The sequence below is a fragment of the Rattus norvegicus genome, chromosome 1 (genome assembly GCF_036323735.1).
Source record: "Rattus norvegicus strain BN/NHsdMcwi chromosome 1, GRCr8, whole genome shotgun sequence".
Lineage (NCBI taxonomy): Eukaryota > Metazoa > Chordata > Mammalia > Rodentia > Muridae > Rattus > Rattus norvegicus.
The window spans coordinates 192208074-192223442 of record NC_086019.1 but is presented as its reverse complement, the minus strand read 5'-3'; the positions used below and the strand labels follow the sequence as shown (position 1 = coordinate 192223442).

At 47.7% G+C, this 15369-nt stretch overlaps 2 protein-coding genes across 6 annotated transcripts in view; one reads left to right on the top strand and one right to left on the bottom strand.

Annotated features, from left to right (window-relative positions):
• The first annotated feature begins 2254 nt into the window (after positions 1 to 2254).
• Cox6a2 (cytochrome c oxidase subunit 6A2) lies at positions 2255 to 4473 on the top strand. Of its 3 annotated transcripts, XM_006230218.1 has the most exons (4): positions 2255 to 2286; positions 3710 to 3869; positions 4058 to 4194; positions 4279 to 4473. In XM_006230218.1, exons 2-4 carry the CDS (start codon positions 3797 to 3799, stop codon positions 4360 to 4362), a joined length of 294 nt encoding a protein of 97 aa, XP_006230280.1. In that variant the 5' UTR covers positions 2255 to 2286; positions 3710 to 3796; the 3' UTR covers positions 4363 to 4473. The 3 variants fall into 3 exon arrangements, 2 of the variants coding, with proteins under 2 accessions (XP_006230280.1, NP_036944.2); NR_037674.1 differs by lacking the exon at positions 2255 to 2286 and having other exon boundaries at positions 3727 to 3869; positions 4101 to 4194; NM_012812.3 differs by lacking the exon at positions 2255 to 2286 and having other exon boundaries at positions 3727 to 3869.
• A 105-nt stretch (positions 4474 to 4578) lies between these two features.
• The window catches only part of Itgad (integrin subunit alpha D), a 28661-nt gene continuing 17870 nt past the window's right edge, over positions 4579 to 15369 (bottom strand). For all 3 annotated transcript variants that reach the window (NM_031691.2, XM_039089555.2, XM_039089549.2), the window contains 12 exons: positions 14678 to 14751; positions 14368 to 14509; positions 10866 to 10979; positions 10685 to 10764; positions 10494 to 10577; positions 6985 to 7063; positions 6754 to 6861; positions 6591 to 6668; positions 6307 to 6420; positions 6061 to 6162; positions 5462 to 5572; positions 4579 to 5025 (listed from right to left, as the gene is read on the bottom strand). In NM_031691.2, coding sequence (NP_113879.2) covers positions 4912 to 5025; positions 5462 to 5572; positions 6061 to 6162; positions 6307 to 6420; positions 6591 to 6668; positions 6754 to 6861; positions 6985 to 7063; positions 10494 to 10577; positions 10685 to 10764; positions 10866 to 10979; positions 14368 to 14509; positions 14678 to 14751 — 1200 coding nt within the window. In that variant the 3' untranslated portion in view covers positions 4579 to 4911. The remainder of the gene's footprint in view (positions 5026 to 5461; positions 5573 to 6060; positions 6163 to 6306; positions 6421 to 6590; positions 6669 to 6753; positions 6862 to 6984; positions 7064 to 10493; positions 10578 to 10684; positions 10765 to 10865; positions 10980 to 14367; positions 14510 to 14677; positions 14752 to 15369) is intronic.

Genomic DNA, 15369 nt, shown 5'->3' with positions numbered 1-15369 from the left:
GTTATCCTTTCATAGCAGGACATCCCCAAGTTCAAGTTACAGCCTTTCTTTTGCATGGGATGCAGACTCCATCAGAGTTGCATGCTAGCCTCAATGCAAGACACAGAAGCACCGGGAAATAAGACTTGCTGAGTCTATGGCTCCTGTCCTGGTCCTGAGAAATCTCCTCTTATCTGTAGGGAACATGGATTCATTACTCCCCATGCCTCACATGATGGGGGTGGGGTGGGTGGTGGATTCTCTTGCACAGTAGAGGATCTTGGGGTCTCAACCAGAATCCTAAAGATCTCAAGCAAGGAAGGCTCAAATAGCAGTTTGGTTTTTGAACTGTCACACGATGATGCTGTAAACAGAGGCTTGTGGTACGTAATGGGACCTGTGTGTAGTTCAATTGCTATGTCCTCCAGTATGCATCCAATTCCCCTCCTTCTTAGCAAAGGTTATCCCAGGGCTGAGAGCCCAATGCCTGATTTTATAAGGAGTCCCAGGGCAGTTCCAGATAAGTATAGCATAGATGCTCTGCACAGGACCACAGCACAACAGGTTGAACTCTGGACACTCATTTAAACACTAAGTTACAGGGTCATCATGTGGGCCCACCATGCCTGGGTAAAGACAGCAACCCCAACTAAGGAAGGAGAGACCTGGACTGCAAAAGTCCACCCAGTCCAGCCTCTCCAGGTCACCATCCAGAGAAGAAGGCAGACTCATCAACCCTGCTCCCACTTCACCCAGAAGCCGGTGCTCACCACATGGCAGAAGTTTGAAGAACTGTACAGCCCTGCTCCTGTTGCAAACCAGCGAGCTGATGGGTCTCTGCACAGAAGGATCGTGAGGAATTCAGCAGGGGACAGTTGGAGATGGTAATCACTGTGCCTTCTTCTTCCCTTTGGACTTTAATGTTATCTATAGGCCTAGTTACCATAGCTCCAGGGTGTGAAGCCTGGCTAAAAGAATTATATTAGCTTTGCTGTATCTGTGAATGACAGACACTCTGGGAAAATTATTTTCTTTCATTAATGATTTATGCCTGGCTATATATTCAAATAACAGCCTGTCACTGAAGATGAATGTTCTCTAAAAATGATATGGGACAGGTTATTTCTGTGTCACATCTACCTTTTGTTCTGAGTCTGATTTCCCCTCTAGCATGTGGTGACTTTGGCAGGAACCCATAAAATTTCTGCTAACAATTCTATGTAGTGCATAAGAAAGATTGGCATAGGCCATCCCTCCATGCCCTGTGTCACCACCACTTGGTAAATGACTAATAAAAGGCTTGGGTGTTGCACAGCGGGGCTTAGCAGTTGGTGAATGTGGTGACATTTTTAAGAATTCTGAAATTTTGGATTCTTTTTGACAACACAGAAATATTATATGAATGTTCTTCCAAAAGTCCACTCCACACTAGCTGGCTATGATTTGCCTCGTGCTCTAACAAAGGCCTGGTTTTGCCAGCTGCAGATAGTTTCTGCTGCTGCATGACCTTTCGGAATCCTGGGAACTTTCCAGAAGATACATAAATGTAAAGGCCCTGAGAGGCAGGCTGATCATTTAAGGGGTTGGTTGTGGTTTGTTAGTAGCCATGGTCAAAGAAGAAACAAAAGGAAAGAAATTCGGAGATTTTCCCCCAAGTCCTCTCTCCCCTCTATCCTGGTTTCTCTCATATCTAGGGTTAGGGGATAAAACCAGGGGAATAAAGGGTGGGGAAAAGAAGAATCCACAAAGTATCAAAGACCATCTACAGGTGAATTTGGTTTTTTCTCTGTCTGAAGCAAAGAACAAACTTCCAGGCCTGGGAATGTAACTCGTGCATGGTGCAAGGGAGCTGCAGTTGCTACAGATGTTACAGGTGCAGATGCTAGCTTTCTCACACAGAAACAGTTAAGGCAAAACCCAGTTGGATGTGGTGGCATGCACCTGGAAAAACAGCACCAAGGAGGACTTAGGATCCAAGCCAGGCAGGGGTACTCAGTAAAAACCAAACAAAAGAAAAAAGAAAGAAAAAATGGCCAGGAGTGTGAGTTTGTCTGGTGTACCTCGCCTCTAGGTTCAGCCCCCAGCGGCACAGGAATCAAAAACATAACACAAGAACTACCATCTGGAGAAAATCTTAAGGAAAGATCTCCAGGTATGTTTGCAAGAGCACCACACGATGGCGGTAGAGGACAGGAGTGACCTTTGTAGCACTCACCAAGTGGTTGCAAGGAGCAGAGAAGGCAGGGAGGGAATTCTCAGCAAGCCTCTGAGAGGCTACTTTGGAGGAAAGGGGGACCTAAACTCTCTGTAAGTAAAAATCTCCCTCTTTCCGTTTTCTTCAATAGCTACAATGGAACCTAATAGGAGGAGATTAGAGGGAACTGTGTATGGGGGCTGGGGAGGTTGAATGACAGGAAAATTTAAAGTCCCATTTCCACAGCAGTCCTAAAAACCCAACGGGGCAAAAGTGAAATTCTTCCCAAAATGGGAAGAATTCATTACGGAAAGAGGAACCTGGGTAGGTGAAACTATTCTCTTTCTATTGCATTTAATTATATGTTTATGGGAGGGGGCGCTGGGAGCATGACGATCTCTTACCTTCTGTGTCTTAGGGATCAAACACAGAATGCCAGGCTTACCAGCAAGCACCCTTACCGCTGAGCCATCTCACTAGCCCAAGATTAAAGTAAATAAGGAGTATAGGTGTAGAAGAGTCCTTTCTTGAAAGTGTACCGATTAGAAACATCAAACTTTGCTCAGAGCTGGAAGCATCCTGTTAGACTATAAATCTGAGCACGGTACAGTTCACACCTGAAATGGCAGCACTGATGAAACTAAAGCAGGAGAGTCATGAGTTCGATTCCAGCCTAGACTGCATAGTGAACTCCAATCATAGAGAGGAAGAACAGAAAGCCCGATGGCTGAGAATATAGCTCGGGCTACAGAGCTCCGGCTCTTAAGTCTTTCCCCACTCTGCCTTCAAGCTTCTTGGGCTGGCTAGATGAATCAGTGGGCAAAGGTGCTCACTATACAAGCATGGTGACCTGCTCTTGGCTCCCAGAAGGAGAGAACAAACCATAAAGTTGTTCTCTGAGCTCACATGTCTGAGCACACACACCAATACTAAATAAAATACAGCAATCACCAAGACTAAGCTCAGTGGAGGAACATTTAATTAGCGTGCACGCAGCCCAGGGATTCAATTCCCAGCACTGATAAATAATTTTTAAAATGGGCACTTAATGAATTTTAGGTATATTACATGTCTACCCTGTGCTAGCCATTGAGAACAGAATATTAAATGAAGTCATTAAAGATAAGTGCCACCACACTGGGCTTGTGTAGCAGTAGGGAAAGAACTCAGGGCATTATGGGTACTAAGTAGGCAGACACTCCAGGCATTTTACCAACCGAACTACACTCCCACCCCGACCCCCACCCCATTTTAAAATTTTGTTTTAAAGATGGGATCTTAGGTTGTTCAAGCTGCGCTCAACTTCACTAACTTGACCACAGTGGCCTTGAACTCTGATCTTCCTGCCTACCTGTTTCAAGTGCCGGGCCGACAGGCTTGTATGGCCAAGCCAGGGGCGTATTTCACTTTAAATGTTCCCTTGCCAAAATAAAAGGCACATTGCATCAGCTGCCAGAAGAGGATCTCCTTCCAGTCAAGACCCACTTTAGTCAGAGAAAGTCCCTAAAAATAGCCATCCATGTGCCGGCTCAACAGGTGATTGGCTGCGAGTGGGGAGGAGATCCCCTAGACTGAGTGAAGGAGACAGAGAAGGACAGTGCCATTCCTAGCCTCCCTTCAACAATGGCTCTGCCTCTTAAGGTCCTCAGTCGGAGCATGGCCAGCGCATCCAAAGGAGACCACGGAGGCGCAGGAGGTAAGTGGGGCCAGGCCTGAGGGAGATTTAGTAGCCTAGCCCATTTGTTTTCTTGGCCCCTGCCTTCCCCTCCCTCCCTTTCCTGGCTCCCCTCTCCTGATCTACCAGGCACCGATCTTTCAGACCTCTAGGCCCAGTGATAACTTTTACCTGTGAATCTGCTCTCACTCCCACCTTTGCTCTCCCAGCCAACACTTGGCGCCTCCTGACCTTTGTGCTGGCTCTCCCCAGCGTAGCTCTCTGCTCGCTTAACTGCTGGATGCACGCTGGCCACCATGAGCGCCCAGAATTCATCCCCTATCACCACCTCCGCATCCGAACCAAGGTATGCCAGAGGGTGAATGAGTGAGAGCATGCAGGGGAATTCCAGGGGAGGGACCACAGTGACCAGTCTGCCTTCTCTCCACAGCCCTTCTCCTGGGGGGATGGGAACCACACGCTTTTCCACAATCCCCACGTCAATCCTTTGCCCACCGGCTACGAGCAGCCTTGAAGACTCAGCAGACGTACTCTGCCACAGTCTCCAAACTGACCTCCATACCGGCTCTAAGGGCCCCTGAGGTTCCAGTGGACAGTTCCAAGCGCAATAAAGGTGTGAAACTTTGGTGTCCTCTGATTCTTTGGGAACGGCATGGCAGAGAGGCTGGGCAGGCCATAGGGTAGGTCATATCTCAGTTCAAGTTATTTTTAATATAAAGAAAATGTGGTGTTTCCCCCTGCATTTTCATATTTATTTTTTAAAAAATACATACAAGCAACACATTGGATACTGAGCATACTCCTGTCAGTCTATATTGGGTGCTAAATCTTCTCCATATGTAAATTTATGCTGACCCCATCCCTGCTCTTGCAAAAAAAAGTGGATCAGCACTGAAGTCTGACACTTCGGCAAAAGCATAAAAATCTCCCATCTCAGGAGGTATGACATCACGCCTGGGACGTTCCCCAGGCTAGTCCAGAGCTGTAGGGAACTCGTTCCCATGCCAGTAGACTCATAGGCAGGACCAATCTTCATTGCAGAGATAGGCAGGAGAGTGGATTCCTAGCTCACGAGATATGGAGGAGTCTCACAGCCGAAATCTGCCTGGCCGGCTGTGACAGGATCTGCAGCCTTGCCGTCCAGCATTTCTTTGTACTGACGTTTGAAGAAGCCAAGCTATAAAATAATAAAGTCAGAAAAACTGGGTAAGAAGGAAAGGGAGAAAGTAGAGGAGTTGAAGATAAGAAAGAAACTAAAATAACTTCCAGCTGTGTGCCAAGCAGTTGTGTGCACAGCGTCATGTATGGAGACAACCGTGTGCCGAGCAGTCGTTACACCCTTAACTGGGCGAGAAAGGCATAGGCTCATGGTCAGGCACATTTACACATGGAGTGTCTATGTCACTTCAGCCGTTCTGTGACCTGAGTCTTAATTGTTATTTCAAAAAGGAGAACTGGAAAAAGACCAAGCAAATCTAAGTGATGGGGACAGAACATGTGGCCAAGCTGCCCCATGACCACGATCTGAGTTATCACTGTCCTATCTTGTACATGGCAGAGCTGCTGGCAGACACTAGTTGTGTTAGGAAAATGACTTGAAAACAACAGTTCACCTTGTACAGTACCACTGTGATGAGAGCCAGTAACAGCAGACCTCCCACCGAGCTGCCCGCCACGAGGAAGATGGGCTCATAGACCACGTATTCTTCTAACGTTGTCTCCACCTGATTTGAAAATCAGTGAGTGCTTATTCTTACATACACACACAGAGAGACACACACACAAACACTCATATACACGCACACACACATACACACACTCATACACACACACACATACACACACTCATACACACACACTCATACACACACACTCATACACACACACTCATACACACACACTCATACACACACTCATACACACACTCATACACACACACTCATACACACACACTCATACACACTCATACACACACACACTCATACACACACACTCATACACACACACACACATGCACAAACACACACTTACCCCCACTCACTGGCCAAGACCCATGAATGCTTCCAACCATTGAGCTACAGAAACCTTCATGGATTCTGTGCATCTAGGAACCTTCATCTTCTGTCCAATCTGGCAAATCCCACAGCTAACACTACAGACTGAACATCGGAGCCCTCTCACCAGCCTGGCTCCCGCCTGCCACAGTCACTACCTGGGCTCTCAGAAATGCCTCCTGTCCTGGCAGCTGGGAGTACACAGATGTGTCGAAAGTGATTTCAGCCTCACTCACAAGCAACACCTTTTCCTGCAATGTCTGCCAAAGAGAGGGTGGGGCAGAGCTGGGAATTAGACCTGGGGGCAGGCAGCTCAGCGTTCAAGAACAGCCCTGACCCAAGGATGCCCCAGACCCATCAGGCACACACGGGCCAGGGGAGCAGCTCTGCCATTGGCTACACACCTGACTGACCCAGCCGAAGCTGAGGTTGCCCCTCAGAATGAAGTCAAGTTCATCCTGGATGCCCAAGGAGGGGATGTCACAGCGGAAGTGCAGGCAGTCAGCAATGGAGCAGTCCTGGGGACAGGAAGGGAACAGAGCTGAGGAGAGGGGGCCTTTCCTTAGAGAGAGACAAAAAGATAAAATAAAGGCTAACACTGAGTAGAGAGTGTAACATCTCAGGCTGACGACACCACTCCAATTCACCAGTACATTCCTGTGTCCCTCAGTCCGTGGGCTTTGCTCACCAGCACAGAACGTCTCTGAATCTGGGTCAGAAAGTCGGGATTCTGAGGAGGTTTCATCTGGGACACGCAGGAGACACCCTAGGAGCAGAGGCAATCCTCCTGGTAAGAGCATGGCATTATTACAGAGAGGGACTGTGGAGAGAGAAATGCTACAGGCTGGTACCTGTGCTGGGCTGCTCAGAGTCACGTCCCACACAGCCACACCGTTCAGAAGGACAGGGACCCAGAAGTTAACTCTGACGGCCAGCTTCAGTGGACTCAGGTTATTCACCTGCAGGAACGGAGACCAGATAGTGGCATGGTCCCCAGAGCACCCCTCCTTGTTCCTTACCCCGGTTCTCCAGTCTTCCCCATCCTGAGCCGAGACCGACACGCGTACTCCCTAGCTTCTCACACGATAGCGATGTGCGGCTTCTTGCCTTCTCCCCCCGTGGGAAGATGAAAAGTTGACATGGTTGGTGGAATCTTCTTGCCTGGAGAAAACGGCATGTGAGTGAGAAACAGCTCTGACGCCATCTCCGTTTGAACCATCACTTGTTGCTGAGCACTAGGCCCAGCAGATACTCAGGAAGACAACCATGGTCTCCGAATGTATCTGCAGCCTCGGTGCCAGCTTCCACTCCTCTCCCCACAGTGCCTTTGCTAGGCACTGGGGTTACCAGCTCTCCCCTTGGTGCACTGACTTCTTTATACCCCTGAAGCTCTGTCCCGGCTCTTTCTTTGGCAGGAAAAAGTTGTCAATCAAGTTCTAGCGATTTTCACTTAGGGACCCAACGTCTGCATGTTTCTTGTACTGATCAACATTTCCCAGTGGCGAGAAAGCGTTTATACGCCTCCTCTAGCAGATAGGAAGTGGTCTCAGGAACTCCTACAAAGTCTTCTGCCAGAATAAATCAGCCCAGGGTGGCCCTCCGACGTGAAGGCTAGGTTACTTGGGACAAGTGGAGTGCGGCCTCTGTCTGGTGGCAGGCACGGAAGCAGATATAGTTGTGTTGGGGCAGGTGAGCACGTGCGAAAGGAGACGGCCCGGGGATCTCAAGCCAAGGGGCACCCTAAATGCTGACAGGTTTCTATCTACCAGTTCCTCATTTTTCTTTCTTTTTATAATTGTGAGATAGGCTCAAAGCATAGCCCAGATCAGCCTTAAATTCACAGCAATCTCCCTACCCCTGTCTTCCAAATGCTAGAATTATAACAATGGCTCTCAGTAGACATTTACTATGTTACAAAAGAGGGTAGGGAGGGGCACAGGAGGAGTAGGAGGGGAGAGGAAAAGAGGGAGTGGGTTGTGTAAATACATTACTCGTGTATGAAATTATCAAAAATTTGAATTAAATAACAAAGAACATAGTTACTTTTGAAAATGTCTTATTGAATACCACTGCCTGTATGAATAAAAAGTTTCACACTCAAAAGTCTTTTCGAGAGGTGTTTGGATAGTTCTGAGGATTTCAACAGTTAGGTCATGGTCCCTGCCTTCTCCATGCTTGATGTCTCAGATCTCAATAGAATTAAGCAGGAAGGGCATGGTGGTGGCCATCTATAATCCCAGCCCTTGGGAGGCAGAGGCAGGCGGGCGGGCCCTTCTCTGTGAGTTTGAGGCCAGCTGGTCTACATAGCGAGTTTTAGGATACCCAGGGCCACTTAGTGAGTTCCAGGATGAGCCAGGGCCACAGAGCTAGAAGAAGGGCCAGCATACTTCATCAGCACCCAGAAGCCAGAGCCTCTACCCAGAACTTCTGCAGAGCCCAATAGTTTCACGCTATCAACTGGACATTTTAGAACAGGAGACTGAGGATGCGGCTGTCGGACTTGCTTAGCAAACGCTAGGCCCCAGGTTCAGTCCTCAGAGCCAAGGCACTGCTGAAGAAGTGCCCAAGTTCACAGCTCACACCCTCCACTTCCTGCTCAACAAAGTAACCTGAAACATAGTCGTTTAGCCTGGTTAGCGTCCTGCAGGACTGCTGTAGCAGCATCCAGCACCCTGTCCCCAGCTTTCTGTAACCTCTGGGAGTTTTCTCTCAGCATGGATTCCTCTGTGTCTCCCAAATGTCATCTATCTCTGCTTCCCCTTTCTTGCCTTAAAACCTCCAGCTCTAAACATTCCAGAAACAGTTGCTTTACATCTGTTTATCTGGAGGAGGGCGTGTGCCACCGTGCACATTTAATGTTCTCTGCCTCTACCATGAGAGCCCAGGCATCGGGTTTGGCAGTGTCTTCACCCTCTGAGCCATTTCCCCAGATTTAAACTTTTTTTTTTCCGGAGCTGGGGACCAAACCCAGGGCCTTGCTCTTGCTAGGCAAGCGCTCTACCACTGAGCTAAATCCCCAACCCCCAGACTTAAAGTTCTTTTCGAAGCTGAGTAGAGCCCTCCGCCTTTCCTCAGTCTTGCGAGGTATGTGACACATATGCATGGGCACAAACCCTCTCTGGAGGAAGGCTCTCTGGGCCTGGGCTTGCCTGCTTGCTTTGGACCACATAAGCAACCCTGTTACCCAGGGTGGCCTTGTAGGAGACATTCAATGTGGCTAATCTGGTGAATGCAGGTGCAGGTTATTAATTCTTAATTTTTATTGGTAAAAATAGAGATAACAATATGGTTATCCAGAGTATTAAGTGAAATTAGTAGTAGTAGTAGTAGTAGTAATGATAATAATAATAAACAACTCTTTCAAAACCCCACTATAACAAAAAAATGCTTGAAATATCCCTAGTATATTTAACTGTAAGCTGTGTTTTCCTAGGGAGAAAAGAGAAAATTCATAAATGTCATCCATGGGTCATGTCACTGAAAATGACACATTTGGTCCTGACCCCTCCAGTTCTTCTGTGCACTCAGCAACCACTGAGCGAACCCCACTCATGGGACTGACTCTCTCAGCCCTCCCAACAGTTCTCACTCCATGGAGTAACAGTCCACTCTGGAAAGTCACTTGCGTGCTTCTAGCTTACCCTGCCCCTGCGTTCACCTTCAAATCCCATAGCAGCAGCTTTGCACGTGACTCTCCTACCAGCTCTACCCTCCTCTGACCTTGCCTGGCTTCTGTGTGGTGACAGACCTATCCTGTTAGGTCAAGCTCCCAGAATGCAATGCCCAGAAAAGTCTCGCCCTCAATCTCATAGTTTCACTCAGCGTCTAGCACCGAGGAAAGTTTTGTGAGAAGGGAGGAGTAAGTACTGGAGAGAGAAGAGGAATTAAACAATGGATATATATATATATATATATACATATATATATGGATATATATATATGTGTGTGTATAGGTATAGGTATATGTATATGTGTGTGTGTATAGGTATAGGTATATGTGTGTGGTGTATAGGCATAGGTATATGTATATGTGTGTGTGTGTGTGTGAGAGAGAGAGAGAGAGAGAGAGAGAGAGAGAGAGGGAGGGAGGGAGAGAGAGAGAGAGAGAGAGAGAGAGAGAGAGAGAGAGATGGCTGGAAACCCACTCAAGAATTTCTGCAGGAGGGAGCTTAGAGGCTGCTCCAGGCTGGACAGTTTGAGTGTGTTCTCTGAGGGTTCGTGTGCTGGGAGCTTGGCCCTTGGTACAATGTTGGGAAGGGGTGAGACCTTCATGAGGGGAAAACCTAGGGACAAGTTGCCCAACTGGCACCTCCTCCTTTGCTTTGCCTCCCTATCTTAGCTGTGTGATCGTCTTCTAGCTCACTGTTCTGTCATTGGCACGCCTTCTGCCTTCTGTGGCCCAGGGGACTCTCGTCAAATCTGGCACTGTGCTGCTTAGACTGTCACCCTCCAGACTGTGAGCTAAAGAAACCTCTTCTTTACAAGGATCCTGCCCCAGTCACCATCATGAAGCAGGCTGATTCAGAAGCCTACTTCACAAAGAGGCTTGGAGGAAGGTTGAAGGAGCAAGGCAAGAGTTAAGGATTCCTACCTACTGATCAGGGTATAGACGGTGTACTTCACTGGGAGCTCCAGCTGGAAGGCAGTCTTGTTGGTATCAGGCTTATTATTCTCACTGGAGAGAAAGAGTGGAAGACAACTGTGAAGGGATCAGGAAACGGATACCCAGCTGGGACATAAAACTGGGGTAGGAAGGGCATACCATAGCTCTCCTGGGCTCACCTGCTGGCTTTGGCCCTCAGAAGCAACCTGTCTCCTAGGAAGGCCTTGTAGGAGACATCGAATGTGATCATGAAGGTGGTCTGAAGGAAAAGAAAAGAAAACGTGGGAATGGAGAGGCTCGTGGGGAAGCAAGGGAGGCCAGTGCTGAGGATGGGGGTGGGGCGGGACTGATAGCACCGACCTTTGCACCTTCTCGGAAGATGGGGTGATTAATGCTACAGCTGCTGCTCCTCAGGTCCTCCTGGGCAGCGGGCTCAGCCTCACAGGCCAAGCGTAGTGGGTACTGATGAGGTTGCTTATAGGAGAGGAGATGGACTCGAGTTACTGCGTTAGTTGTTCTCCTGTTGCTATGCTAAAAGAGAAACTATGGCCAGGGCAACTTAAATATAGAAGACTTTACTTGGGTTTACAGTTCCAGAGAGAAACAAGTCCACCATGGCGGGGAGGTGCGACAGAAAATAGCAGGCATGGCAGCCTGAGCACACAGCGAGGACTTACACCCTAAACCACAGTGTAAACTGCAACCACAGCTTCAAGCAGCCGAAAGCTTTTGCCCTTGACCCCGACCCAGCAGTGGTGCATGGCATCCAGCAAAGCTGGCGCCCCCTAAACTCCCACACAGTTCCACCAACAGAGGACCAAGTATTAAAACTCTAAGACTATGGGGGGTCGGGATTGTTCATTCAAACCAGCACGGTTGCCGGTTACCATATATGTATGTATAGGACTGGCATATGACAGCAGTGGCACTGCAGAGCAGTTGGGGGAGGGGGGGTGACAGATTTCTCAATAAATGATACCAAGAAAAACCACTCCATATTGAAAAATAAAAGTACAGAAAGAAAAGTGAAATTGGATCCCTACCTTATTTTATTCATTAAAATAAACTCTAGTACTTTAAAAGATTTATCTGTACAAAAGTAAAATTCTAAAGATTTTTAAAGGGAATATAGTTTGTTATAACCTCACTCATACATGTCAGGGGCATTCTCTACCACGAAACTACATCCCTTCCCTAGGAAACATTTGTTTTAAATTTAAATAATCTTTTTTACACGTATATCCCACGTGTGTGTGTGTGTGTGTGTGTGTGTGTGTGTGTGTGTGTGTGACTCAGAAGTCTTATGGATTGAGCTCAGGTCATCAATTTTGGTGTCAAGTGCCCTTAACCACCGTTTGTGGGCTGGGGATGTTATATCATCGTTTCACTGTTGATTCCTAGAACCTCATAAATGGGCGTGATGGCACAGGCCTGTAACCCTCAACTTCAGAAGTTCAAGGTCAGCCTGAGACCGTGGCACCTTGTTGTCACTGAGTTCCTGATCCAGGTCAGATCTTTCTGGAGTTGGCAGGAACAAGGAGACAGTGTGGCTGTAGGAGGGGAGGCAGTGGCCCTTGGATTACAGGTCTGGGAGAAAGTATGGACTTGGGGAGGGGCAAAGAGCAGAGGCCTGAGGTCTATGGGCATGTGGGAAGACACACACTGGGGCGTTGGAATATGACAATATTTCTCAAACAAGATTCATATACAAAGATACTAAGAAGGAAGGAAAAGCTTGATAAACTCAATTCTAGGTGGATTAAGGCATCCTTTATAGTGTGAAGACACAATGCAGAGACTGAAACACTGTCGTTAGCACATCACTAGACTGGGACCATTACATTATGTCAAGGCCCCTGGCAAATCAGTGTCTGAGACTGGGTCTCCCTAGGTAGTCTGGAATGGCCTAGAACTCACGATGTAGACCAGGCTAGCCTCAAACTCACAGGGATCCTTTTGCCTCTGCCACCCAAGAGTTCACCCAAGGCGATTGTCACTACACCCAGAGGTGGGGTTTTATTTGTCATTTTTAATAGGCAGGATCTCATTATGTAGCTCTGATTGGCCTGGAACTCATTCTGTAGACTAGACTGACTTCGGACTCACAGAGATCTGCCCGTCTCTGCCTCATAAGTACTGGAATTAAAGGCACGTGCTACAGGGCTGGCTGATTTTTTTAAATACAGGAAAGAACAGAAAAAAAAATGTAGGTAGATAGATCCCCAAAGAAAAGACCCAGAGGACCATAAAATATATGTGAAGCTGCACAACCTCTCTAGAATATTCCAAACAACGGCTGCAAGGAAATACCAAGATCACACCGACAGTTAAAAGGTCTGATAGGCAGACAGGCACAGGCACTGTCACGTGCTGCTCAGTGTAAATAGGTTAAAAAAAACTTCTGAAAATGTTAAAGTTATAGAATCCATGTGTGACAGAAACCTTCCAAAACACCATGCGTCGTACACCAGGATACTAGTTCAAGAACAGTCATGGCTCAAATCAGAAAAGCAACTCTCAGTTGTAGAAGGGTTGAAGTCTGGGTGTAGCCATACAGAGGTCTTGTACAACAGTAGAATGAAACTGTTCTGCTGTTGCATGAGGGTTTGGATGGCATCTGTGTGTATACTTTGTCCTCAGTGATGGTGCTGTGTTTTGGGGGACTGTAGAACGCTGGGGACTTACAACCTAGCTGGATGATACAGGTTATTCTGAAAGAGTCTTGAGGCATATAGCATCCTGCTTGAGTTCTGCTTCTTCTTTGCTGCTGAGGCATAACTGGCTCCCTTGCACCACAGAGGCCATGCTGTAGCTACTGTGCCCCCCCTACCATGAGCAGACCTCACCTTCTGTGATGGGTGCTAATCTTGGTTGTCAACGTGATTACATCTGGAATCAATTAAATCCCAAATTGGTGGACACATCTGTGATGGGATTTTCTTAATATGATTGAGGTAGGAAGTCTCACCCTGAATCTGGGACACACCTCTAGTGGCAGTTGACAGAAAAAGGACATCGAAGAAGGAAACTTCGCTCTTTGTCTGCTTGCCCTCACTCCAGTGTAAGGCCCCGAGACCCTAGCACAACTGACATCATGTTAGAGTCAACATTCTGACCTTAAAACCCAGCACATAGGCCCCAACACCTGCCAAAACCAGAAGAAAGGACTAATTCATCAAAGACCTAGTCCATAGTGTCAGGATCCAGAAAGGTCTCCTCCTGTAGTTTGCTTCTTTGCTAACTGTTCTTGCTAAACAGAGTGTATTAGCCAGGATGTGGGTTTTGTTCACAGAAGAACAAAAACCAGTAACCCTCGGTGCTGCATGGTTTTGGGAAGTTCCCTGCGCAGCCACCAGTCAACAGTACAGACTTTCTATTCAGCATCAAGAGTGTCAGTGTGCTCTCTGGTGGGATTACCTCACAGCACGAGCTAGCAGTTCGTCTATCCTGTTGCTGTGCTTAGTACTAAACCCATCTTCTTTGGGATTCCAACACAGCCTAGAGACCAGCAGCTCCCCCACAGACACCAGCCCCAGACTGAGACTGCTGAGATATCCCCTTAACCAGACTGGGAAGTGATTAAAATTGGACAAGATCATTAATGTGGGACCCCATGATAGAAGAGGAAAGAAAACACACACGTCTTTGCCATATCCTTCCTTGAACTGCTTTGAGACTCTGCCTGGAGACCACCGCCAGATCATCTCTTAGGTTTGCCCTTGCAGAATCATAAGCCGAAATGATTAGCTCTTAATATTTCTTTTCAAAAATAATTCTTTATAACTTATTCAGCCTAAGGTATTTTGGTATCAGGAACAGAAAAGGCCCTAACCGTCTAGCAGAGTCCAAGGGACCGGCTTACCTGAGTCCCTGTTACCCGTCGGTAAGATAGCCCTGCTGGGTAGTAGAACTTGACTAAAGTTCCATAGCTGTCCTCACCCTCATTCCACACAGTGACTGTCACAGTGAGCTCTGGGGAGCCTCCCACCACCAAGACCTGCAGGCTGAGGAGAAAAGGTCAAGCCTGAAGGCAAGTTGGAAATTGGATCAGGGGCAGAGGCAAGATGGCGGTAACTCTTGAACCATGCACTGATAGTATTCCAATACAATTCATTTTCTTAGGAAGCCGGGGCTCGCAAGCACTTCATCACATGGATGGAGACCATACTCACCCTGAGAAGTTAAAGCTGATGCCCAGGTCCCCCTCACACAGGAGTTCTTGCTTACAGTTCTTCTCAAACGGCAGCTGAAACAAAATGGTTTGCTCTTTTTCCATCTAAGTCTAGATGAGTCTCTGAGCACCGCATGGCGGACTATTAGCATGTCTCTCCTCCCATGCTCCTCATAGACACTAGCAAGGAGTGGGCATAGACTGAAGGCTAGAATGTGAAGGATTGACTACACAAGATCTTGACGTCACCACAGCAAGGTTTGGTTGGATCAAGTCCAATATGGCTCACAGTGGCTACTCAGCAGACATTTCTAAATGACAGTAATAGACAGGAGTTTTCCACTGGGTGGAAGTTTGGAGAAGTGAAAACTTCAGGTGACTTAGATATGGCTGTGATGCTCAAGAAATGTGGGGCTCCACGACAGTCACCAACACAGATGCAGATCGTCGTGTCAGTCCCTAGTGACATCGCTTTGAAATGAGATCGTCATAGCAGACTCAGGGGCAGGAGAAAAAGTGGGACACCAAGTGTGACCAGGAGCTGAGGTTGGCACTTAACAGGGAGAAGGAAAGAAGGAGAATTATAGCAGGCCAAAGCTCCAAGGTAAGTATGAGAGAGAAGAGGCGGTGTGGAGAATGTGTTTATGTCGGGACACATGGGACTAGCTGGGTGGGTGTAAGGGTACAAGCTGC

Bases quoted from the DNA above. Each gene is read 5' to 3' on its own strand.
- Cox6a2 (XM_006230218.1), top strand. From the start codon at position 3,797: ATGGCTCTGCCTCTTAAGGTCCTCAGTCGGAGCATGGCCAGCGCATCC. The intron at 3,870-4,057 runs GTAAGTGGGGCC...TTGCTCTCCCAG, and splicing joins AGACCACGGAGGCGCAGGAG to CCAACACTTGGCGCCTCCTG. The intron at 4,195-4,278 runs GTATGCCAGAGG...TTCTCTCCACAG, and splicing joins ACCTCCGCATCCGAACCAAG to CCCTTCTCCTGGGGGGATGG.